The sequence below is a fragment of the Capricornis sumatraensis genome, chromosome 4 (assembly GCF_032405125.1).
Source record: "Capricornis sumatraensis isolate serow.1 chromosome 4, serow.2, whole genome shotgun sequence".
NCBI lineage: Eukaryota > Metazoa > Chordata > Mammalia > Artiodactyla > Bovidae > Capricornis > Capricornis sumatraensis.
In genome coordinates this window covers 104,438,035-104,465,365 of record NC_091072.1, presented here as the reverse complement: position 1 = coordinate 104,465,365, position 27,331 = coordinate 104,438,035, and the positions used below count along the sequence as shown (strand labels likewise).

Sequence of the window (27,331 nt, the reverse complement as noted above, 5' to 3'; positions counted from 1 at the left end):
ATAGCCAGTTAACAATGTTGTGGTAGTTTCAGGCGAAGAGCAAAAGGACTCAGCCATACATATACACTTATCCCTTCTCTCCCAAACCCCCCTCCCACCCACCCTGGCACATAACCTTGAGAGTTTCATGTGCTTTATAATAGGTCTTTGTTGGTTATCCATTTTAAATATAGCAATGTGTACATGTTTATTTTTGTACTTTCAGTTTGCAATGTATAATAAGTAGAGTAGTAAAAATAACATAAATCACTTGAGTAGGAGGTAAGAAACAAGTCTGAGTTCACTTCTGGTGAAGATACAGTAGGGCTGACTGGTTCTTCTGTAGAATTTAGAGCATCAAGCTCAGTTGGATCCTCAGTATCGTTTGGCTACCCTATTGTATTTCTTTGGTTAATTCTTCTCTCACTCGAAGCAGATGACCTCTTCCCACTACACGAGCAAGAAGAGAGAAGCCACTAACTAGAAACCCTCTCATTTTCTGAATTACAAATGTGCAAATCTGCCTATAGCTATACTAACTCTACTCTAATAAGTTATTTTGGAGTAGTTATAGATTTACAGAAAAATTTAAAAGATCATATAGAGAGTTCTCGTATACCACATACCTAGTTATGCCTATTATCAACATTTTACATTACTTTAGTACATTGTCACAAAAGGAAACCAATGTTGGTACATTACTATTAACTAAACTCCATACTTTATTCAAATTTTCCTAGTTTTTCACTAATAGCTTTTTATCCCCAGGATCCCATCTAGGACACTACATTACATTTAGACGTTCTGTCTTATTTTAAAGATACTGGTGATTGGATTGGTAAAGTGTTATTTAATATTCATTTATAGTTGATAAGGAATGGAATATTCTAACTCTTAAAATGCTTAAACTAATGACTAGTGGGAAAGCCCATAGACAGGTCGTGATTTATTAGAGCATTGTTACACTTACAGTGATGGCATGCCCCACGGAAATTTCGTAAGAGTGTTAAGTGCAACTTTAGTAAACTAAGTCTATATAGGAAAGTTTGTCTCATTTTATTGAATTTTAGGTTATATGAATTCTAAGAATATGCCTCTTCCTAAACATTAAGTTTTGGGTTTCTCATTCATGGCTTTACCAGTATAGATCATACATAGCCGTTATTTCTAAGGACAGGTGAGAAAATAGGGTATCAAGTCCTGATGTCTTTCAGAAGTGATTTTATGGTGTGGAAATGAGGTTCAAAGTTCATCCACAATTTAATTTACCTATGGCATATTATGGACAGGGGTAAGGTAATATTTTGTAAGACAAATGATCAAGTAGAATAGAGATTCTCAGTTGACCTACCCCAGTCTACCTGAGTAGACAGACATTTCTATCAATAACAGTAACTTGGTAAATCTCACAAGGCGGGAAATGGATAACTGAAAAATCTGTCTTTGCCTCCCGTGTGTTTTATATGCACATTTACTCTTAGAATGGCATCTAATAGAGTTATTGCGCATGTCTTAGTTGTTGTCAAGCTCATTTAGAATTGCATTGCCAGCATGCAATACCTCTTTATAACTTTAGTAGAATGTTTATACTCTTAGACCAAAGTAACGAAGAAATTCCCTATAATAATCAATGCTACTTACAGGTTACTCGAAATTACAGGAAGGCTATTATAAATTATAATTTATTTTTATTTTATTTCACTTTCATGTGCTTACTATATAAGAACTATTTTAAAATTTTTATTGGAGGACAATTGCTTTACAATATTGGGTTGATTTCTGCCATACATCAATATGAATCAGCCAAAGGTATACATATGTCCCCTCCCTCCTCCTGAACCCTCTTCCCACCTCCCTCCCCACCCCACCCCTCCCCTCTAGGTTGTCACAGAGCACTGGGTTGAGCTCCTTGAGTCACACAGCAAATTCCCAATTGCTGTCTGTTGTACATACGGTAACGGTTCTGTGAAGACCTACAAGACCTTTTAGAACTAACACCCAAAAAAGATGTCCTTTTCATTATAGGGGACTGGAATGCAAAAGTAGGAAGTCAAGAAACACCTGGGGTAACAGGCAAATTTAGCCTTGGAATACAGAATGAAGCAGGGCAAAGGCTAATAGAATTTTGCCAAGAGAACGCACTGGTCATAGCAAACATCCTCTTCTAACAACACAAGAGAAGACTCTACACATGGACATTACCAGATGGTCAACACTAAAATCAGATTGATTATATTCTTTGCATCCAAAGATGGAGAAGCTCTATACAGTCAACAAAAACAAGACTGGGAGCTGACTGTGGCTCAGACCATGAACTCCTTATTGCCAAATTCAGACTTAAATTGAAGTAAGTAGGGAAAACCACTAGACCATTCAGGTATGGCCTAAATCAAATTCCTATGATTATACAGTGGAAGTGAGAAATAGATTTAAGGGACTGGATCTGATAGAGAGAGTACCTGATGAACTATGGACTGAGGTTCGTGACATTGTACAGGAGACAGGGATCAAGACCATCCCCATGGAAGAGAAATGCAAAAAAGCAAAATGGCTGTCTGGGGAGGCTTTACAAATAGCTGTGAAAAGAAGAGAAGAGAAAAGGAAAGATATAAGCATCTGAATGCAGAGTTCCAAAGAATAGCAAGAAGAGATGAGAAAGCCTTCCTCAGCGATCAATGCAAAGAAATAGAGGAAACAACAGAATGGGAAAGACTAGAGATCTCTTCAAGAAAATTAGAGATACCAAGGGAACATTTCATGCAAAGATGGGCTCGATAAAGGACAGAAATGGTATGGACCTAACAGAAGCAGAAGATATTAAGAAGAGGTGGCAAGAATACACAGAAGAACTGTACAAAAAAGATCTTCATGACCAAGATAATCATGATGGTGTGATCACTCACCTAGAGCCAGACATCCTGGAATGTGAAGTCAAGTGGGCCTTAGAAAACATCACTATGAACAAAGCTAGTGGAGGTGATGGAATTCCAGTGGAGCTCTTTCAAATCCTGAAAGATGATGCTGTGAAAGTGCTGCACTCAAATGCCAGCAAATTTGGAAAACTCAGCAGTGGCCACAGGACTGGAAAAGGTCAGTTTTCATTCCAATCCCAAAGAAAGGCAATGCCAAAGAATGCTCAAACTACCGCACAATTGCACTCATCTCACATGCTAAGTAAAGTAATACTCAAAATTCTCCAAGCCAGACTTCAGCAATACATGAACCGTGAACTCTCTGATGTTCAAGCTGGTTTTCGAAAAGGCAGAGGAACCAGAGAGCAAATTGCCAATATCTGCTGGATCATCAAAAAAGCAAGAGAGTTCCAGAGAAACATCTACTTCTGCTTTATTGACTATGCCAAAGCCTTTGACTGTGTGGATCACAATAAACAGTGGAAAATTCTGAAAGAGATGGGAATACCAGACCACGTGACCTGCCTCTTGAGAAACCTGTATGCAGGTCAGGAAGCAACAGTTAGAACTGGACATGGAACAACAGACTGGTTCCAAATAGGAAAAGGAGTACGTCAAGGCTGTATATTGTCACCCTGTTTATTTAACTTCTATGCAGAGTACATCATGAGAAACGCTGGGCTGGAAGAAGCACAAGCTGGAATCAAGATTGCCGGGAGAAATATCAGTAACCTCAGCTATGCAGATGACACCACCCTTAGGGCAGAAAGCAAAGAACTAAAGAACCTTTTGATGAAAGTGAAAGAGGAGAGTGAAAAAGTTGGCTTAAAGCTCAACATTCAGAAAACGAAGTTCATGGCATCTGGTCCCATCACTTCATGGGAAATAGATGGGGAAACAGTGTCAGACTTTATTTTGAGGGGCTCCAAAATCACTGCAGATGGTGATTGCAGCCATGAAATTAAAAGACGCTGACTCTTTGGAAGGAAAGTTATGACCAACCTAGATAGCATACTGAAAAGCAGAGACATTGCTTTGCCATCAAAGGTCGGTCTAGTCAAGGCTGTGGTTTTTCCAGTGGTCATGTATGGATGTGAGAGTTGGATTATGAAGAAAGCTGAGCACCGAAGAATTGATGCTTTTGAACTGTGGTTTTGAAGAAGACTCTTGTGAGTCTCTTGGACTGCAAGGAGATTCAATCAGTCCATCCTAAAGGAGATCAGCCCTGGGTGTTCTTTGGAAGGAATGATGCTGAAGCTGAAACTGCAATACTTAGGCCACCTGATGCAAAGAGTTGGTGATGGATAGGGAGGCCTGGCATGCTGGAATTCATGGGGTTGCAGAGTCAGACACGACTGAGCGACTGAAATCAACTGAATGTATATGTTTCCATGCTAATCTCCCAATTCGTCCCACCCTCTCCTTCCCCCACTGTGTCCAGAAGTCTGTTCTCTATGTCCTGTGTTTCCATTGAAAGTGAAAGTGAAGTCGCTCAGTCATGTCCAACTCTTTGTGACCCCATGGACTGTAGCCTACCAGGATCCTCACTCTATGGGATTTTCGAGGCAAGAGTACTAGAGTGGGTTGCCATTTCCTTCTCCAGGAGATCCTCCCGACCCAGGGATTGAACCTGGATTTCCCACATTGTAGGTGGACGCTTTACCATCTAAGCCACCAGGGAAGTTAGGTGTCTCCATTGCTACCCTGCAAATAGGTTCATCAGTACCATCTTTCTAGATTCCAGATGCATGCATTAATATATAGTATTTGTCTCTCTCTTTCTGACTTAACAGTGAAATATTACTCGGCTATAAGAGCTATTTGAACAGGAGTTTGTTTGGTTTTCCAAAAAGCTAAGTATTAGAGCAGTGAAGTATCGAAAAAAATTATCTTCATTTGAAGCAGAATTAAGATTTTATATTGTATTAAAATGCAAAGTGTATTGTTTCAATCATACAGCTATTATTTCTGTTTTTATTAGACTTTAAAAATATTCTAAAATAATCTAGGGTGAAAGTCAGTCTAGATTGTGAACTTATGAGAGGAGGAATCATATCTGTCTTCTTCACTCTATCCCCAGTACCTAGCATTATGCCTGGTAAATGTTGAATAAATGAGCTTTGTCTTCTGTCCTCTGAATAATTTCCGTAGGAGAGTGTGTCAACAAGCTAGTCATTATGTCTATTGTTTTGCTCAGCAGATAAAAATGCAAGCAAACTTTTCTAGAAATTCCATACAAAGATTCAGTTAAGCAGTAAATTGGATGTAATTACTAAATCCTGAAGGTTGGGAATCATTAAAATGTCGTCAACCCAATTCAAAACCTGTTTAATTGGGTTGTGGCAGACAATTCCAGTATTTACCCTCTTTTTGAAAAGCGTACTTTTAATATATTTTAATGATCTCACTAAATTTCACTGTTTAAAGAGTGCCTCTTTTTAATGTTAATATTTCATGTAATGTTAATATAGATGCTATGCTGTATAGTTAATACATCTCTTATATTAACTATAAGAGTATTCTCTTATAGTTTATTCCTTGTATACTTTATATGATACGATAATCTCTACATCAGTACTGTGTTTACAGTCTTGAGTTTGTAGTTCATTTATCCACTCTTTAAAAAGAAAACTTTAGCATTTTTGTGAAAGCCACCGTTAGAGAAAAGTATACATGATCTTATAAGGACATTCTAGTATTTATTCACTTAAGATTAAAAAAGGGAATAAGAAAATTTCCCAACTCCTAATAAGAGAAATTTCCCAGGGAATTCCCTGGTGGTCCAGTGGTTTAGGACAATGTACTTTTGCTGTTGCAGGCGTGGTTCAGTCCCTTGTTGGGGAACTAAGTTTCCACAAGACGTGGTGTGGCAAAAAAAAAGGTTCCTTGCTTGTAGTTATATTTTTCTATGTACTTCTCACTGTTACAGGTGATGACATTTTAATTACATCTTGGGGGGGGGGCATTGATTATTTCATTCATACTAGTTTCCATTTTTTCTTGCTGTTCTTTTTCCTTCATAAAAAATGAGGTGAGATTTGAAATTCATGTCAAAATAGTTCCATGTTTGTGAATTTAATCATCTGAATTCTAGAAAATAGGTATAAGAAAATAAACACTGTAACATAGTTTGTGTGACCTTGGCAGTTAGCCTTTTTAAAGTGTTTATGTGAGATCTTTTAAGTGTTATGTGAGATTGTATGTAAATAGACTATAGAAAAACTACAAAATCAAAAGATGATTCAGAATCAGGTCCTCGTGTATCAAATGGTGGTCTCTTTGCCACATTTCCCATATTAAAATTAAAAAACTCCTATTTGTATTTGGAAAGTGTTGTCTATTGTAGTTTCATTATCCTGTATAATTATTGACAATAGAGAATAAGGACTTAATATCTGTCAGTCATATATAAAATAGTGTGTGGGCGTATGGATCATGATGGGTTCCAAAAATCTCACTTATTTAATTTTTTTTTTGAAAATACCATATATAGGAAAAAGTCTTTAAGAATACACAGAGAGACGCAATTTTTCAGTCCTTCAGTGATACCACCAGTACCACCTGTGACCACAGTTTTTATTAGTTTACCAAAATTGAATGAGTACCATTGAATATGCAGTTTTCCTCATGGCTTTTAAAGTGATACATATGTCTTGTAACAAAGTTCCTTGTACAACAGTTCCTTTGAGAGGCCCCTGATACTTTTGACTATCAGTTTTGGGCAGTTTACCTTTTTTGTTTCAAGTGGTGAGTGATGTTAAGTCAAATTGTCGAGTATCATTTTTATTTTGTTCAACACCTCCAGAAAAAGTGTATCTGAACCTCCAGAATTTGACATAGAATTTAATAATCCAGCATGCACCTTTAAGAGTTATATATAAAAGAACATTATTCCTTTCATTGGCTACTTAAGGGCATTAGTGTCACTCTGATAAGTGAAGTTTTAGATTACTGTTCCCCTTTCCACTATCTACAAAAGGGATACTAGAAAGGAATTTAAGAAAATTCTTATTCTCTTCTTTTTAACTTTTGCCCCCATCTCTGCTCTCTGTCTCTAAATTTTTTAATGTTTTGTTTTTTACCCTAAATCTTTTGTGTTAGGTGGTTTTTTTAAAATTACTTTTTAAATACTGGGTTTCCATTGCATATTTGAGTATTCCATCTACCTCATTTATCGACTCTGTACAAAATAGTCAAGCTCAAGGTTTAAAAGCAATGCTTTTCAGAACTCACTTTTAAAGCCTTTTGTGGGGGATGGAGGAGACTGATTGAGACTTATATTACTTCTGTGTCAGCCATTTCCTGACTTATCATAGAGTATGACATGTAGTTATCTGTCTTACTATATTTCGATGGGAAAAGTGTTTTGTTTGCAGCCCTTCCTAGGGAAAACATAAGATTGATGAAGGAAAATATGTAGGAAAATTGTTTATTTTGTGATTTTGTTAAATCATGTAGTTACCTTTTATAAAATCCTTTTATATCCTAAAATGCCTGTGATATCTTAAAATTTCAGTCTTAAGGTAGAACAGAAATTTTTCAAAGCAGAATGTTAATCGATTTGTAAAAAAGATGAGTTGACAGTTTTAATAGTGAACTTTGTTTTTGAGCCTTTAAATGTTCCAATTTTTAAATTTGACAGATGTTCAACTATTTAATCAGATTTGTCTGTTCCAAAACATTCCCAGAGCAGGAGAGTTTCAGATATTGAGGCAGAGAAGTATTGAAATTTTAAGAATACTAAATTTATAATTGTTTGCTTTCAGTCAGAAATTGGGTTTGGAAAAATGGAAACCTACATCAAATTGGAAAAGCTTGGAGAGGTAAGTTAACATATTTTTCTTATCATCACCTAAAAGATTGTATCTTGTCCTATAAAGGCAATAGAATGTTAGAAGGAAATACCCTTCAATTCTTGAAATTATTCCATCAGTGTGAGAAGAAATGAATTTTTAAAATAGCATTGTAACCTTTTGTTGATGCACAAAATATTGTGCTTTTTTTGGTAACAAAATAGGCATCTATCTTTTAGTTTGCTCCTTGGTACTCTGTGACTATGCTGTCATATGGGAAATTCCATGTGTTTTAACTTGTGAAAAATAAAAATACTATCTGTAAAGCTAAAGACATATCTTAAAGGTTAAGGAAATTCTTGGCTCATTTTCTTGAAATGAAATTCAAGGTTTTCTTGAACTTGCTACTAGTACTAGTTTTGAACTGGTCTGCTTCCCAGAGTGATAAAGTGCGAAGAAAATAATAGAATTAGTTAATAGGGAAGCCTTAAGGGAGTTTGAGAACTGTCTTCGCAACGATAGAAGATATCTGTAGAATACATTTGGTTTTTAAAGGAGAGCTCTACCATTAAAAGAATCTGAAAATGGGTAAAATTTTAATAATACGTTAGTTACAGTTTCAGTTTTCACCTTAAGTTTTCTTGCTTAATTTCCTCAATCTTCACATACCATTGTAGTTATAGTTAATACAATACTTTTAAATTAAATATTCTTCTTATGTTTTTACTTTTGAAGTACTCTGAAGGGTTGTAAGAGTAGGGAAGCTGTGCACAGGGAACTGAAAGTCCTCTTAGCTGTAGGAAAACCAAGACTAGTCATGGTGGAGTTTTCTCTGCAAGATGGAATTTAACACATGGTTAAAAATTAGAAATTTAGTTAGGGCTCTTTCTTGTATTGATGATATAGACTCATGCTACTTTCATGTATCTTGCAAAATATATTTTGTAGGGTACATATGCAACAGTATATAAAGGAAGAAGTAAATTGACAGAGAATTTGGTGGCCTTGAAAGAGATCCGGTTGGAACATGAAGAAGGTGCACCCTGCACAGCAATAAGAGAAGGTATAATTAGTACTTTTTGTGAGCAGAATGCTTTATGAAATTTATATAGAACATTTTAAAACCAAAGCTATGTAATAAGAGTTCATTTTTTGTAAGTACAAAGAGCTCAGGTATAGAAATAATACATGACTGGAAAATAATATGCCATCACAACTAATGGCATCTCGTTGAGGAAAAAGAATACAATAAAATGAGGCCCTGGGGGTAGAAGCAATATCTAAAGCTAAAATATTTAACAAAATGGGATTAGATATATTATCATACAGCTTATGATGAAATACTAGGAAGTCATAAGATTACTGTCATAGACAAATACTTGCCATTGGGAAATGTTGGTGCATGGGGAAAGAGCTGGCCATAAATAGTGTATACAGAATGCAAATATATTTTTATAATGGTACCATTTTTTAAAAGGATTATCCAGAAAATGGTTTGAGGCAACTGATAAGCCAGTTTGGAAGAAGAAAACATATCTTGGGACAGTCTCAATAAGTTAATATTTGAGTGAAAAAAAGGATGTTATGGAGAGTATTAATGTAGTATAGGGAATAATTTAGAAGTATTAAAAATATCAAACCCAGTACCATAAAAGAAAAGGAAAAATTCTTCTAAAATTTCTACTACAGATCCCTTTGGATTGTTTTAAGAGACTCCTAAATTCAGGCATTTGTATGTTAAACTTAGGGTTCTTTAAAAGACTGGCTACCACAGACTAAATAATTGGCTTTCCTTCCTGTTTTGCAGTTTCACTATTAAAGGATCTAAAGCATGCAAATATAGTAACCTTACATGACATTGTTCATACAGACAAGTCTTTGACTCTGGTCTTTGAGTATCTGGTAAGCATTTCATAAAACTTCAGTATTTAATTTTGCTATCATAAAACATACAGATTGGATTTTTTAACAGCCCCAGGGACATTCTTGTTATTAGCATTTAATTATGTATGGTACATTCAGGATCTTTCTTCAGAAAACAACTAATTTTTTTAAAAAACAATATTTAATACCTGTGTATAACTGAATCAGTTTTCTGTATACCAGAAACTAACACAACATTGAAAAGCAACTATACTTCAGTTTTAAAAAGCAAACTTATTTTTAAAAACTAAGTAAATGTCATGCCTTCTCAAAACTATGTATCACATAGTGCTCTATTTTTTTCAGGATAAAGATCTAAAACAGTACATGGATGACTGTGGAAACATCATGAGTATGCACAATGTAAAGGTAAGCTTACTGTGTCGTTTAAAATTGTGTTTAGAGACGAACACTTAAGCAGAGACAAACTGCACTGCATTACATAATGAAATACGCCAGTCTCATAACTGTTCTGCTTCGGAATTTTTTGTTATGCATTTTAAATAAGCTGAGGTTGTCTGAACACATTTACTCAGAACTTCTGTTTGCTATACTATAGTATTTCCTAGAATCAGACCTTTTTTGTAGAACTACTTCATTGTAAAATTTTTAATAAGTACTTCGGAGGAATTTGAGGTTTTTGAATAGGAGCCACCTGTTCTCCTTGCTTGGCCCTTCAATAAACTTTTAACCTTTTTCTACTTCAAAACAGAAAAGTCTTCTGACATTTCCTTTCACAGTATTATTGGTTCTCTTGGATATATATAGAATACATTTACAGGTATATTCTGCTTAGAAAGATAACAATAAGCCTGTTTTATCAGAATCCAAATGTTTAAGGTAAATGAAAATGATACAGTGCATTTTGCAAAGGGCCTCCTTTAAATGGCAAAGTCCTCATGTTTACAATGGTATTTAATTATAAAGCAACTTTTGAAGGTGCTAATCTAATGAGTAAGGTCAGGAAGCTACATAGGTATTATGAATACTAGGCTGGAAATACCATTGTGCACTATTAAGAGGGAAAGTAAGATAATTATGTTTTCTTACCTGAAAAATATGTGAAGATGCAAGTAATGATAGAAAAGTTTGACATAAACTTTGTGCCAGATAAAGCCCAAAAGTAAAAGGAAGATCAGGTAAAAACCCTTGATACAGTTGTGTTCTTACAGCAGGTTTCTTTGACTGGATTTACTCCAAATTTAGCAAAGATCTGTTTATCCAAACTCACTCAATGGTTCGTGAGACTGTTCTGGAAATAGGCTGTCCCAGCTGTGGTTTTGCGACAGTTCCAGTTCTATAGATGCTAACTTTTAAACTTAAGATACTTTTTTAAATAGTTGTTTGTTATAAAGGAGAACCAGTTTCTTTTACTATAAAATAGTTCAAAATATATGGATTGCTAGGAATTTTAGAATAGGGCTTTAAGTTTTAAGTCTCTTTTCCATATAGTTTCTATGAGAATTGTTCTCATCATATTTTATGTTTTATTTGGCAAGGCATTGTGAATCTCATTTATGTTTACTTCTGCTTATGGCTTTTATGTTGTTTTTCCTGCAGTCATATTATCAGTAATTTGGAAATAAAGTTGTCCTTAATTATCATAATTTGACTAAGATTTGAGAAGTTTATTTGTCGTAAGCCAGGTCTACATGCCTGAATTAAGTTGAAAAGTATTTTATTCTCTGTTAAACATAAAAAGTAATGAGAATATTTGGACGTAATAATTTAAGAGTTTTCAAAATACAAATACGTAGAGTATAGAAGCTCTGCTAATTACAGTTTCTTCCAGCCCACTGTTCACCTGCTGCCTTGGCTTATTCTCGAAGTTCTAAAGCTATTTTTCACCTTCCAAGAAAACCAAGGGTACACTCCTAAATGTTCTGGACTTGAGGCTCTTTTTTGTTAACCACAAAGAATCAAATACCTTCTGTGTTTCATATTCCCTTTTCCACCAAAATCCACAACGAAAAAGTCTACCATTAGCCTTATAGGAATTGCCTTTTTCCAAGAGTCATTCAGAGCTCCACAGTGCTTAATCCCTTTTCTGAATCATAGCAGGTTTTGAAGGCTGAGTGGGAGGTGCTGAAAGTAAAGTACCCAGGAGGTGGGTGATAGAAGCTGGGTTAGGTTATTTTAGGTTATTTTTATAGCACATAATTTGCCAGAGCTGTGCAGCACTGATCTCTTTGACACTTGAAAATGTTCATAAAACCACCAACTCCAGTGCCTTATATTAAAGGCTTTGTCCCACATCAGTTTTTTTTTCAGGGGGCGGAGGGTTGGGTAATGGTAGAAGATTGTTTTGTGAGAATTTCATAAATAAACTGTAAACCTAATTAGTAGACCTGTAAGTTTATGAGGTACATTTATTTAAAATCATTTTCAGTAACAAGTGAACTGTTACTACTAAGATAAAGTTTCATTCGTTCACACTTAAAAAATAGATGTTTCAAATAGAATAATGAATTGTAAAATTTAGATAAGTATGTAAGGAAAAGGAGATGGTTCCTTTTTTCCTTTGACTGTTCTAGGCCAGTTGCTTTTCTGTTTACCATAACTTACACCAAAGTATGTCTTATTATCTGTAAGACTAATTTCTGTGTTTTGTTTCCATAGCTGTTTTTATACCAGATTCTACGTGGTTTGGCATATTGCCACAGAAGAAAGGTGTTACACCGAGATTTAAAACCACAGAACCTCCTCATTAATGAAAAAGGAGAATTAAAGCTAGCAGATTTTGGTACGGAATGTATGAAATATTTATAGATAGTTCCAGGTGGTTAAGTTTAAAAGAAAAAACAAGTGTTGACACTGTATGATTGCTTTTATGTGAGTTTGGAAGTTTTTGGAAGATATTTGAAAATTTTGGTGGTCAGTTATGTTAGTGAATGCTAACCATCACAGGTTCTCAGAAGTGGTCCATAGTCCCCTAAGCGTGCTGAGACCCTTTCAGGGGATCTCCAAAGGTATAAAGTTGTTGTTGATCTAGATGAAAATTCTACTTTTCCTGTAATCAGGGAAGTACTCATATAAATAGACATTTTCATTAATAATAGAAAATGGCTTATATAATAATACCATGTCACATTTAGTTAATTTGGTTTGGATGAAATTATTGTCTATTGCATTTTATGTTAGTATTGCAAATCTAATTGTGAACTGAACCAGAAGCCTGTTTGAGCAAGTACCATAGTTTAGAATTCTCTCAGGAGGAGAAGAAAAAGGTACTGAGGAAACTACAGCTGCAGTTGCTTTGAGGTTGTATGTGTAGGAATAGCAAATGTGAAGCCTGTCCTTTTCCCCTTATAACCCAGTATGATATCAGGAAGAGGAATCCGAAAGTTGCTAATTATCAAAAAATTTTGAATTTATTTTACCAAGTTGGGATGGTCGAATAAAATCTGTAATTAAATAAAATAGTGTCAACGTTATTTCAGTTACATCCTTTAGCCCTTAAACTAAATGAGAATACTATGAATACTGGCTGATTTTTTTTTAAAAATTCTGGTTTCACTTGGGTTTAACAGTTAAAATATCCTTCTATGACATTTTTCTTACTTAGGATTTTAATCAGATATAATAGTTATAGCAGAAATCACAGCCTGTGAATGAATTATTCCCTATTTGAAATGAAGTATTCAGTTCAGTCACTCAGTCGTGTCCGACTCTTTGTGACCCCATGAATCGCAGCACGCCAGGCCTCCCTGTCCATCACCATCTCCTTGGGTTCACTCAGACTCACGTCCATCGAGTCCGTGATGCCATCCAGCCATCTCATCCTCTGTTGTCCCCTTCTCCTCCTGCCCCCAATCCCTCCCAGCATCAGAGTCTTTTCCAGTGAGTCAGTTCTTCACATGAGGTGGCCAAAGTACTGGAGCTTCAGCTTTAGCATCATTCCTTCCAAAGAAATCCCAGGGCTGATCTTCAGAATGGACTGGTTGGATCTCCTTGCAGTCCAAGGGACTCTCAAGAGTCTTCTCCAACACCACAGTTCAAAAGCATCAATTCTTCATATATGTTAAAATTTATATTTCTTCAGATATCTTTTAAAAAGTTACTTCTTTAGGTGATAAGAATTTGGAGGCATGGGGGTAATAAAAGCAACTCTTACATTAGTGGCTCAAGAGAGAAAGTTGCAAGCTCTTGCCTTTATATCTGGATAATCAGTGAATTTCATATTCAACAGGCAAAGGAATAGCACATGTTGTCTACAGCAACTAATAATATCCAAAGACAGGTTCATTGTATTTTAATATTAACTATATAATGTAAAACTTAAGAAGTACAGAACGACAATGTAGTTCATTCCAAGAAAACTTTAAATAAAAACTTCTGCAAGGGAATTGTTAATAAAACTTAACAGGATTATGGACCAGTAACTTCATGCTTTTTGGTAAGAATTGGTACAGCAAGTGAAAATTGTAATCAGGTTAAAAGTCAATAAGCCTATAACTGTAAGAAGTACAGTTTATCTTAATATCATTGGCCTGTTTTGCATTAATTTAACTTGAAGTAGGAAGTAATTTTGGCATAATCATGGCTAGAAGGAAGATATCTTATGTTTCGATTAGCCCAGATACTGAGGCCAGGTGCATTCACTCGTAAAAGTAAACATAGTCCCTGACTGTGTAATTATTATTATTTAGTTTAATTACATGAAGATTTGCTGACCCAAGACGGTACACACTCAAAAATTCATAAAATGAATTTTGTTAAGCTTCACAACAGTATAGAGTAATCATCTCGGGCATCTTTGTGACTGCAGTCATTGTCATATGAACTGAGAAATACATTCTAGTTATTTCTTAATTGTTTTCTTTTCCCTGTGAAGGACTAGCCAGAGCCAAGTCAGTTCCCACAAAGACCTACTCAAATGAAGTTGTCACACTTTGGTACCGGCCGCCTGATGTGCTTCTGGGTTCCTCAGAGTACTCAACACAGATTGACATGTGGTAAATATGTGCATAGTTATTGCCATTTATAATTTTGAAAGAATGTAGCCATTAACACAGGACATACTGATTGGTATTTGGCTTTAAGGAGATGTTATTTTAAAGAGAGACAATATAAACAATGATGAAGAGTGCTGGCAAGTAGGATCACCTAGGTTTAAAGACCAATTCTATCACTTATAACTATATAACCTTTTTGAAATTACTGGCCTGTGCCTCAGTTTCCTCAATTAAGGAAATGGGAATTATAACAATAACTACTTTAAAAGCCTGTTCTGTGAATAATGTTAAGACCAAATGAGCTGATTTATATAAAGCATTTTGAAGAGTGTCTGGTACAAAATTATTATTTTTATCATCATTTAATATTCACCAAAACCCACTTGCTTTAAGTTGATCTTGAAATAGTGAAATACAATAGTAATCTTCCTCACCCGGCACTTTGATCATGACACTCCTTTATTCAAACACATTTGCTGCTTCCACATTCACTGCCTGTTATAGAATAGGGTATCGTTCTTCAACCTGGTATTTAATAATCTTCATGAAACGTCTCTACCTTTTTCAGTTTACTTCAGACTACTCAGTGTAGATGTTTCCATTTAGCCAAATGGCTACTTACTATATTTCATAAATAACCTGGGCTTTCCCAGCTTTGCTCTTGTATTCATACCAGTTCACATGTCTTGAATGACTACTCTGTTTCTCTGTCTAAGGCCTGTGCCTAGGGCCTTCAAAACATAGTTTTTCATAAATCCTCCCTGACTATAACCTAGCCTCCCATGGCTAATTTTTTCCCTTGAACTGTGGTTACACTTACTGCAAGTACTCTTTGTGTAGTGATAAATCATATACTTTGTTTTGTTGTTGTCTTGGGTTGAACGTTTATATAATTTGTATTGTGAAACATTTTTTCTTTTTTAAGCTTCTTTAAATTTTGGGAATATATATATAACCAGATTTACCATTAAGTACATTTACAGTGCTGTGCATCCATCATCGTCAGTCTCCACAACTCTCTTCATTTTGCAGACTGAAACTCTGTACTTACTAAATAGTAACTCTCCATTTCCCTCTCCCTCCACCATTTTTCTTTCTGGGTTTGTGAATTTGACTTTTCTAAGTACCTCATATAGGTGAAATCATATAGTATTTGTTTTGTTGTGACTAATTTATTTTACTTAGCATAAATGTTATCAAGGTTTATCTCTGGTGAAGATAGATACTTGACTTTTTTATGTGTCAGAATTACCTTCATTTTTAAGGCTGAATAATCATTGTACGTATATGTTGTTTATTGATTCATGCACTGATGGACAGATGGGTTGTTACCACGTTTCGGCTGTTGTGCTGCTGTGGACATGAGTGTACAAATACCTCTTTGAGATACTGCTTTTCTTTTGGTTATATACTTAGAAGTGGAATTGCTGGATCATATGGCAATTATGTTTTACATTTTTTGATGAATTACTATACTGTTTGCCATAGTGGCTCCATTATTTAATCTTCTGTATAATAATTTATATATATATATACACACACACACACACATATATATATGTAATTGCTAGGTTGTGAGTCTTTTAAAGGAAGGACTCCTATCTTAAACTCATGTCTTCACACAGGTGAAGACAGTATCTAGTGAGCGTCTGTCCATTTCTCTTCCTTCTCTTAACACATTCTCTCTCTCTTTCTCTGTGTCTTACTCACTCTCACTCACTTTACCCCACATCTGTGAGCTCTGTCTCTGCTTCCTACATAAAAACATCTTGAATCATTTGTTTCTACCTAGCTCTGCTGACCACTGCCTAACACATAGTAAGCATTAAATCACTATTAGCTATGGTTAGTGGTATTCTTCAGGGATCATGCAGAAGAGGGCTGGACACTTTAAATGGGGAAAATGGATATAGAAGTATGGAAGATGATAAGCTAAATGTTAGCAAGTTAGTTTAGTTATATCTGAAAGAAATCTGCAGATTTTCTAGCAGGCTAGTACAAAATTCTCCAGAAGGGCAGCCTTAGGGAAAAGATTCTTATGCTTAATAATATATAAATGGATTACTCATCTTTTTTTTAATGGTATATTTTATAGGGGTGTTGGTTGCATTTTCTTTGAAATGGCTTCTGGAAGACCTCTGTTTCCAGGATCAACTGTGGAAGATGAACTGCACTTAATTTTCCGACTGCTAGGTAACAGAAGAACTCTCTTCTCAGTGATTTGTTACCTGTAATTGAGTAGCTGGATATGACTACATCTTTCAAATATATATTTATAAATTCGATACTGAGACTAACATAAATAGCTGTTAGAAGAATTATAATTTCCATGTTAAGATAAAGATCCTTCTAGATAACTTCTCCTTTTTATTTACTGACTTCTACCTGTGCAATGATTCTATGAAGAAACAGAAGAGAAATATTATTGGAAAGGGACTTTTAGCACATTATTAGGAAATATTTTAGCTTAGATGTCAATAGGCATCCTTTTGGTGCAATCTTTGCTTAATCTGAAAAGAAGTCTGTATGTTTACTATTTCTGTCATTCTAATTTTAGTTGAAACAGTCAAATTATCTACTAAATATAAATTGTTATTTAAGACACTTTTGTTCTGCCTATATATATTTGCCTGTATAAAAATTTCTATATATTTATAAGTATATATATTTTTAAATTCAGGAACTCCATCTCAGGAAAATTGGCCAGGTGTTTCTTCAAATGATGAGTTCAAGAACTACAACTTTCCAAAATATAAACCGCAGCCTCTAATTAACCATGCACCCAGGTATTTTTTTTCTTTCTTTATGTGAAAGGGGGAACACAGTATTTTTTTTTTTTTTAATTCTTTTTAGTCTCTCTCTTTTTTTTTCTTTTTAGTCTTGAACCATTTGTCATGGTAAGGATTCAGGAAAAATACTTGATTTACATACACAATTCTTAAATATTTTAGAATTTAATTTCTTCCTATGTCAAATTAATTTTATAATTCAATGACCAAGAATCACCAAACTATGTAAGTCCACAGAATTGAACTATAAATAAAATGAGCATAGAGTATATATATATTCTATAATTCTAGGGTTTATGTAGGTTGTTCCTTTTCCCAGAAAGAAAACATTGATTTATGCCTAATTCAGTACTGTGAAGACCATGATGAAATTTATTTTTTCTACACAATTATTCTATATTTTGGGCTTCCCAGGTAGTGTAGTGGTAAAGAATCTGCCTGCCATTGGCAGGAGATGTAAGAGACACGGGTTTCAGTCTCGGGGTCAGAAAGATCCCCTGGAGGAGGAAGTGGCAACCCACTCCAGTATTCTTACCTGGAAAATCCTATGGACAGAGGAGCCTGGCAGGCTACAAAGACCATGGGGTCACAAAGAGTTGGACACGACTGAGCACGCACATTCTATGTTTACTTAGGAATGTGTTATAGGCAAAATCTTGGCTCTCATACAGGATGACCCATCATAATTTTGGCCAGTGTTAATGATAATTTGTATTTGAAGAATATGAACTTTCTGACCCTTCATATCCTATATGTTGCCCATCCAATTACAGACCTACCTCAGATCCATCTAAGACTCCCATTAAAATTTGAGTCAGAATGTTTTTACTTACGGAATGTATTACATTTCTGTAAGTAATGTTAGAATCACTAACCCCCTTTTTATTTTTTCATCTTAAGAAAAAATAGATGTGAAAAGGGCACCAAGATACCAAATAAGGCAAATATCTGTTTTAATCAAAAGCCATTCACATTGCTCACAACATAACATACTCTAGTTCCATTTATTCTCAAGATAGGGATAATGAGTAAGATCATTCTGGTGCCAAAACTATTTTGAAAGTGTTTATGTGATTTGATAGCCTTGTCACTAAACTAACTGGTAACATTCTAAGTAGGCTTCCTAAGAAGGAAGAATAATATAACGTGTTAAACTTTTAGCATAAAAGCATAAATCCTGTTTTTGTCATATATATATTGCTTGCTGTTACAATGTCCAGGGTAAAAAGTTGCAGCTCTTTAAAGCAGATTCTTCATGAGCTTAGCACCTAGCTTATCTGTAGCCTGATAGCTCAGTTGGTAAAGAATCCGCCTGCAGTGCAGGTACCCTGGTTCAGTTCCTGGGTCGGGAAGATCCACTGGAAAAGGGCTAGGCTACCCACTCCAGTATTCTTGGGCTTTCCTTGTGGCTCAGCTGGTATAGAATCCGCCTGCAATGTGGGAGACCTGGGTTTGATTCCTGGGTTGATCTTCTCCAGGGAAGATCCCCTGGAGAAGGGAAAGGCTACCCACTCCAGTATTCTGGCCTGGAGAATTCCATGGACTGTATAGTCCAGGCAGTTGCAGTCGCAGAGTCAGACACGACTGAGCAACTTTCACTTTATCTGTAGCCACATAGTTCCGGGTGTTTGTCAGAATGGCAAACTGCAAAGGATTAGTAGACTCTGGAGAATCTCTAGGCCACAGCATCCACAGTACCTACTAAGAGCACTTCAGGTGGAAGGGAGGGGAGACAGTTTCCGTAATTGTGCTTTTGCCAGTGAATATCAGTGCACAACAGGATTTGTGACTTGTGACTTCTGATCAAGAGGTTATCCCTTTAAGATAACCCCTAAATCCTTTACTCCTGTTTATTAATTCCATCCTTAAACAATTTTCTGTCTTTATTGATTATGTCATTGGTTTTATATCCCTCTTAAATAAAGTTTTATGAAATTGAGGCATATTTAAATTGAACTTTATAGCTTCTAGTACCCAACCTTCAGCATATTGTCCTGTAAAAATGAGTTGAGTGATTCATCTCTGTTTATCTTGAACCACAGTGATAAATTTGGAGGTCTCACCGTTTTGTTTTCATCTGTATAATACAAAATGATGCCGTTGTACTCTTGCCTTCACTAGAACACTGAAAACAGATCTGGCTTACTAAAGTTTTTTTCAATAATACAGGTTTTTTTGTTTAGAGGTAAAATAGTGATTTAAAAAAATTCTATCATTTTAGTAATCTAATTTACTCTTGAATATTGAAATTTTGAGTTGATGCCCAGTTACTTATGGTTTCTTAAACAAGTGGCACGATAAATCTTAAGGTTAAAACAGATTTGAATCAGTTTGAAAAGCAGCAAAGTGTTCTATTTTAGGGCACTTGAATTTAGCAGATGAAAACACTTGGAAAGTAGTTTTATTTAGAAAGTTGCTATCAGCTAAGATTAATAAAGAAATTGCTACTTGTCCTTCTTTGTTTTTAGGTTAGACTCTGAAGGAATTGAGTTGATAACAAAATTTCTTCAGGTAAGTTACATCTTTGTTATAGTCATTAAATGGTGTGTTGACTTGTCTGAGCCTTAGTTTTTCATCTATAGAATGGGATCAGTAATATCTCTCCCATAAATAAGATTATTTATGCTAGTATCTAGCATGCTTTTTTTTTTTTTTAAACATTTATTTATTTGACTGCTTCGGGCCTTAGTTGCAGCATTCAAACACTTAGTTGTGGCATGTGGGATCTAGTTCCCTGACCAGGGACCAAACCCAGACACCCAATATTGGGAGCCTGGAGTCTTAGCCCCTAGACCACGGGGAAGCCCATCTAGCATGCTTAAGACATGTGCTTAGGTGAAAAAATATGGTTTCTCCTAGTGTGTCTGGGTCTCTCCTTGTAACCCAGAACAGTCTGAGGTGAAGGGAATATTCTGTGCATAGCATATTCCCTTCACTAACCCCTTTTTTTATTTTTTGAAGCTTAATTTTGGTGATTATTTAGAAGCCAAAGAGATAGTTGCTAATTGCTGTTGTTGTCCGTCAACTTTCTTGGTGATTCACCACCAGACTGTGTAGAAACAGAAAAAAAGACATACAAAAATGTGCATAGCATATTCCCTTCACTGAGGTAGTTAGCTGCTGGCACTGATCAACTGTGTCAAGGCCATGTTCTCTGCAGTTCTGGTTTTCTTAGGTTTGCTTTCTTTTTTCCTTGTACCTACGCTCTGTAGGCTGTTGTTCCTCCAAATCCATCCTTACCTGCATTCAGAGCAGAAACGACAGAGAGGATAAGAGTGTGTCAGTCACATTAGTCCTCTTGTATCTGTAGAGCAAAGGCTTTTCCAAAAACCCCTCTAAGGACTTCTTCCTGTGTCTCCGAAATCTTCATATAGCTAGAATGTTGATTGTAAGAGAGGCTGAGAACTGGGGAGCTGGATTGCCATAATTAGCCTAAACTTAGAACAGTCATGGTTCTTATGTCAGAGCTGGAAGCATGAATGCCTTAAATCTACATTATCTCATGAAGGAAGAAAGGGAAATGGGTATTGAATAGGTAATTTAATAATATCTTTCTTAAAGGTATTAGTTACATTTCTAATAATTCTTTGTTGTTCATGAAGAAAAGTAACACCACAGGTCAGATATTTTGCTTTTTTTCTATCACTTCAGAAAATATAAGGAATCTTAATCTTTAGTTAAGATCCAGCTTTATTTTGGAAATTTGAAACTGGGATCGTTGCTATACAAGCTCAGTAGTAACTCAATTTAGAGGATAGTAAATTGGTTCTTAAAAATAAGTAATTTTTATTAAGTATTAAGTAATCAAGATAACGGTAGCTCTAAACGTTTAAATGCTAATTTGTGTGTGTGTCCCCTACCCCTCACACATGCTTTTTCCAGTAGTTAGAGAAAAAAATTAATGAAGCCGCTTTTTTGGTTTTTCACAGTATGAATCTAAGAAAAGGGTTTCAGCAGAAGAGGCCATGAAACATGTGTACTTTCGAAGTCTGGGACCAAGAATACATGCTCTGCCTGAAAGTAAGAGAAATTCTAGAGTGTGTCCTCCCATCCCCTTTATTTTTATCCAGGTTTGGAGACTGGGGTGAATTAGGAGTTTAGGAAGGGACTATTGGTTTTTAAGCCTTAAATTCTGGTCTTTTTGCAATTAGATCAGAAATCCCTGAAGGGAGGCATATATCTTATTTACCTGTTTTAATTTATTTCTTTTAACACTGAGCATGTTGCTACAACTCTTAAGAAATCAGTAGCGCTTATATGTGGCTCATTAGTCTTATTGGACTTAAGCTGGAAAATGTCATCCTATGATAGACATTGTCATTAGGCCCAATCTGAATTACTTTGATTTAGAGTTGTTAAAAATGGATTTCAAGCAAGTCGTAATGAAACACAGCCAAAACGTTAGTTTTCTCATGAAAGTAAATTTCCTTTTTAAGACATGAAGATGGTTTTCCTTTACTGTGTTCACTCTGACTTAACTATCCCCATGACAGAGGTGAGCATATTGTCATTAAAATAGCCGATTTCTCATGCCTGAGGTAACTGCTTGATTTTACTCAGAACATTCTTAAAAATTACCCCAATATTTTACTTTAAAACTGAGCAAGGTGAGTGGGGAATTAAGAGAATATTTCGGAAATGAGCTACCAAAAGCTTTCATTAATTTCCCATTCTCATTTACTAGACAGTGGTTTTCTAATTGGAATCAAGACTCATGAGTTTTCACTTAGAACTTAAAGGATATTTTGTAATGAAAGACTACCTCTGTGGCAGAGATGGAAATGAGAAAGATGAATTACAAGTATTTTTTAAGATGCTATGTACATTTTATTATTACTAATAATATCAAGTTTTAAAGTTTGAGTTGTAGGAAAGGTGTATAAACCTATTTCTTGTTTTTCTGTAAAATTCTGAAGATAGTTTGAGGGTTTGACCTTCACTGCCATCATAAGACAAATGGATCGGATAGAATAAAACTGAGTGATACATTTTGATGAGGTCTCCCAACCTCAGTAAGCCCTAGAAATAAACAGTGTACATTCTCCTCAGAGAAACACATACTCACAGCCTGATTTAAAGCCAAATTGGAGGAGAAAGATTCTGAGGGGAGATTATTTGGCTTGGTTTTCTTCTCAAAACCTTGGAACAAAAGAGAAAATACTTCAGTGGGGCTCTAACCTTGTAAATGTAGTATAAATGTTTCACATTCACTCAGTATATAATTTAGACATTTTGTCTCTGGTTGGATTATATTTGCTTTAATGATAGGCTTTCATCTGCTATTTTTTGTCTGTGCATTTTAGGTGTATCAATATTCAGTTTGAAAGAGATTCAGTTGCAAAAGGATCCCGGTTTTCGAAATTCTTCTTATCCAGAGACAGGTGTGTTTGTCATAAACCATTTCACATGTCGATCATGAAATTTTGCGTGGAATCAAGTTTTTGGTTTATAAATTGATCAGTAAAATTATGTAAAAACCAGTGTACAGTGCATTCCACAATGGTGTATGTTTAGCATTGCACATACTCACTTTTCTGTATGATGTGGGCAGCTCAGTAATTCTTCAGAGAGAATCTGACTCAGTCCAATCAGGGATCCTGAAAGCTGCAGATGGCACAGAGACCTCTTACAAGTGACCTGGCTTGATCACTGACACGCCACACCTGGCACCTGAGGCAGAAGACACATCTGTGCTCCCCTAGTCATCAGGTTCATCACTTCGAAGCATAGAAGCTGTAGACTGACCCCATCAACAAGAGGGTCCTTTAAGACAGAGCTGATCACTCTTACCATGGAATTAGCTTTTGCTGGTGGGAACATTAGCTTCATAGAGTCACCAAATACTGTATGTGGGATAAAACTGAACCTTGAACTGCCTCATAAAATGACTTTATATTTTAGGACATGGGAAGAACAGAAGACAGAGCATGCTCTTTTAAGTCTGATAACATGGTTTCAAGCCCAGCCCCCAGCCTTTCTTATCAATCAAGGACTCAAATCTGAAGGCAATTATTTCTTTTGGTGGACTTGGAATCTTCGTTTGTCTACACTGTCCTCTTCACAGTGGAGTCTTTTTATTTCAGACCTACAAATTGTTTTTATATTTGTTGTCACAGTGTGACAATTTTTTTGTACAGTTGGTTTTAAGGTCTTCTCTGCCATTAGAGCCAGTAGGTTACAGCTGTTGATGTAACTATAGCTGCAATTTTTGTGCAGGACTGAGAAACACAGTGCATTATTTATTGCGGAATCATTGCTGCTAAATAACTACTGTCTGTTTATTTAACACAACAGTTGATGCCTGAAGAAGTTGCAGTGGCTTTATTATATGTGAATGCATCTGTTTCTCCTCATAAATTGTTTTACTGCTGCATTTTTTGTTTGTTTTTAAAATTAAACTGCATTGTTTCCTGGAATGTAAATTTAGCTTTGCTTAACAGTAAAATAAGTGAGCCAACTTGAACACTCTTACGTTCATGCTATATAATTTTTTATTGAACATTGGCAAATAGAGTAGCTAAGAAATCAATAAGCACATTATGTTTAGGAAAGCATGTGATGCAGAAGTTGATTGAAGCAAGTGAATACCTGACATTTTGGGGATCTCGAATTACCTACCAGTAAATTAAAGTACCACAATTATTTATTTTCACCTTTCCTCATTTTAGAAATATTTACTGCATATTATTGGATATTTGTATACTAATACACTTAACCTATTTTACATTGTGCTTTAATTTAGTTAAACCATACAAGTCCGGTCAAACATGAGAGATCTTGTTTTGTTTATTTGTCTTAAATACAATTCTTTTATTAGAATGGATGATTCTTCATTGGGGAACAATTTATTTCATTTGAGAGATGTGTATATGTATGTGTTTTAATAGCATTCACTTGGAATCAGCTGAAAGATGTAATATGTGTTTGAAATGAGCCATGATAAATAACAAACAAGAGAAATGAGAACTTGGAAGATTGTTTTAAAGCATTCTAGGTATTATCTGTTTACCAGAGATAGTAAATATTACAGTTTTAATTATGCATCTTTTTGAATATCATAAATACACCTTGATGTTGGTAACAGTGTTTTAAGCATTTGTGTTCACTTTTAAGGACTATTTGTTTAGTGCATCTTACCAACTGCAAATCTTAATTGCTATATTTTGAAATGGTCATGTAAATTTGGGGCTTATATATCATGAAAAGAGTCATAACTTAATTCATTTTCCTGACATTCACTGTAAAACATTCAGGGTCCTACCATTTCTGTTCAGGAAATCTTGTAGTTTATTGTTATTTAACAGTATTAAGTGAATTTTTGTATATTTCATTTTAACTTTATTTGTGAATAGTGATTGTGGCATGTTTGGGGTGTTATTTTAATATTTCATGATACTGAAGTTTTAATTTTTAAAAAATTTCTGGAAGAAACAGATTCATGTGTAATGGTGAATATTGGACCACTACTGCTTTTCACATTTGTAAATTGGTTTTCTGTTAAACTCTGTAGCCTAACAAACTGCTGTTATTTCTAACTGACAGACATGTATTAATATTGTACTTTGAAGGTTATAAATATTATGTGAAAATTCCTCCATTTTGTTTCAGAATTTATAATAACAAAATCTTCATGTTGTTAAAATGTGGTTTTGTTGAGTCACGGTTCTTTCTTGGGGAAGAAGGCTGTGCAGAATGGGACCATTTTCTTGTATGTGTCTCAAGATAATGAAGTGTCTCGGCCAGTAGCAATTAATTTATAATTGTGCTGGCGATTCATTTACTAATCTTTACTGTAATTTTATAGGATAGCACTTTTGTCAGATTTTTCATTTCATAGGTTATCTATTTGATTTGTTGAAAATTTGACAGTTATCCTTATGTTTCATTCTTGCATATAAAAGGTGAAGAATTGTATCCAACAGTTATATAAAATTGCTCTTCATAGGAAAAACTACGGATGTTCCTTCATTTTATTAAGGAATTTGATTTTCTTTTTTTGATACTTGAGCATCATTCAGATTCTGAAAACTTTGCAGTGAAGAGAATTGAAGCTCAAATTGTGAACCTTGAACAGATGATTCGTCTTAAACTGACAGGGTTCTTAAAGGTAAGAGGGGATGCCTTTTTTGTTTTCCTTCCAAGTGATGTTAACATGTTGAATATGTCATATTCTATATAGAAGTGGCTGCTTTATTAGCTTATGAAAGCCTACTTGTTGACATGTTATAATCTTTTTGACCCAAGACAGTTCATGTGGTGTGTGTGTGTGTTTACTATTTTTTTAAATTGTGGTAAAATACATGTAACATAAAATTTACCATTTTTACCCTTTGTAAGCATACAGTTTAGTGGCATTAATTATTATGTTCACAGTGGTGAAAAGCAGTTATCTATTTCCAGGATTTTTCATCACTCCAAACAACAGAAACTTTGTAGCCATTATAATCTCCACCCCACCCCCCACACACCACCATGTTTTCTCCTTCCCTCATCCTTTGGGTAATCTCTTACTTAGAATAAGCAAATTCATAGACACAAAAACTACATATTTCATGTAAGTGGAATCGTACCACACTTGTTTTTTTGTCTCTGGCTTATTTCATTTAACATAATGTTTTCAAGGTTCATCCATATTGTAGCATGTGTTAGAACTTCATTTGTTTTCATGGCTGAGTAACATTGCTGCATGACTGTACAACATTTGCTTATCCATTTTATTCTATATCCAAGCAAAATATGGATAATTTGCTTATCCATTCATCTGTTGATAGACATCGTTTTTTTTTTTTTCCATTTTTGGCTGTTGTGAATAATGTTGCTATGAACATTGGTGTACAAGCATCTGTTTGAGCCTTTCTTTTCAAATTCTTTGGGTTCATATACCAGGAGTAGAATTGCTGGGTCAGTTGGTAATTCAATCCTTAACTTTTTCAGAAACCACCAAACTGTTTTCTACAGTACCCACACCATTTTACATTTTTCAGTAGTAGTGCATGATGTCCAATTTCACCTCATCCTTGCTTCTTTTTTCCCATTATATTCATTCTAATAGCTTTGAAGCGGCGTCTCTTTGTGGTTTTGATTTCCCTAAGGACTTGAGGGTGTTAAGCACCTTTTCACGTGTTACCGACCATTATCTGCTTAGAGAAACGTATATTCAAGTCCTTTGTCTTTTAAAAAGTTTGGTTGTATGTCTTTTTGTTGTTGAGTTGTAGTTCTTTATATAGGCTAGAATGTCATGACATGTGATTTCTAATTATTTTTTTCTGTGGGTTGTGCTCACTTACTTTATGGTGTCCTGTTGATAAACAAAAGTTTTTTATTTTCGTGAAGTCCAGTTTATTTCTTCTTGTGTTGCCTTTGCTCTTGGTTGCATATTTAAGTTGCTTTAGCTAAATCCACGGAGAAGGCAATGGCACCCCACTCCACTCCAGTACTCTTGCCTGGAAAATCCCATGGATGGAGGAGCCTGGTGGGCTGCAGTCCATGGGGTCGATAAGAGTCGGACACGACTGAGCGACTTCGCTTTCACTTTTCACTTTCATCCATTGGAGAAGGAAGTGGCAACCCACTCCAGTGTTCTTGCCTGGAGAATCCCAGGGATGGGGGAGCTTGGTGGGCTGCCCTCTATGGGGTCGCACAGAGTCGGACATGACTGAAGCGACTTAGCAGCAGCAGCAGCTAAATCCAAGATGGTGAATATTTTCCCCCGTTTTAAGGGTTTTATAGTTTAGTGCTTACATTTAAGACCTTGATCAGTTTTGAATTAATGTTTGTGGTGTAAGGTGAAGGGCAAACCTCATTCTTTTGCATGTGAATATCTAGTTTTCCTAGACCTGTTTGTTGAAAGACCTGACCTTTTCCCCCTTAGCACCCTTGTTGAAAATCAATTGATCATAGAAATGAGGGTTTATTTGGAGGTTCTTAATTCTGCTCTCGGTCTACATATCTATCCTTCTACCGGTACCATAGTGTTTTAA

General features: G+C 35.3%; 1 protein-coding gene across 1 annotated transcript in view; it reads left to right on the top strand.

The window, feature by feature from the left end:
• The window catches only part of CDK17 (cyclin dependent kinase 17), a 42,923-nt gene extending 17,935 nt beyond the window's left edge, over positions 1 to 24,988 (top strand). Inside the window, exons 5-16 of the mRNA XM_068972111.1 lie at positions 7,658 to 7,714; positions 8,633 to 8,747; positions 9,492 to 9,586; positions 9,914 to 9,976; positions 12,227 to 12,350; positions 14,442 to 14,562; positions 16,658 to 16,755; positions 17,243 to 17,348; positions 19,820 to 19,862; positions 21,281 to 21,371; positions 22,655 to 22,732; positions 23,253 to 24,988. Coding sequence (XP_068828212.1) covers positions 7,658 to 7,714; positions 8,633 to 8,747; positions 9,492 to 9,586; positions 9,914 to 9,976; positions 12,227 to 12,350; positions 14,442 to 14,562; positions 16,658 to 16,755; positions 17,243 to 17,348; positions 19,820 to 19,862; positions 21,281 to 21,371; positions 22,655 to 22,732; positions 23,253 to 23,290 — 1,029 coding nt within the window. The 3' untranslated portion in view covers positions 23,291 to 24,988. The remainder of the gene's footprint in view (positions 1 to 7,657; positions 7,715 to 8,632; positions 8,748 to 9,491; positions 9,587 to 9,913; positions 9,977 to 12,226; positions 12,351 to 14,441; positions 14,563 to 16,657; positions 16,756 to 17,242; positions 17,349 to 19,819; positions 19,863 to 21,280; positions 21,372 to 22,654; positions 22,733 to 23,252) is intronic.
• Positions 24,989 to 27,331: the final 2,343 nt, after the last annotated feature.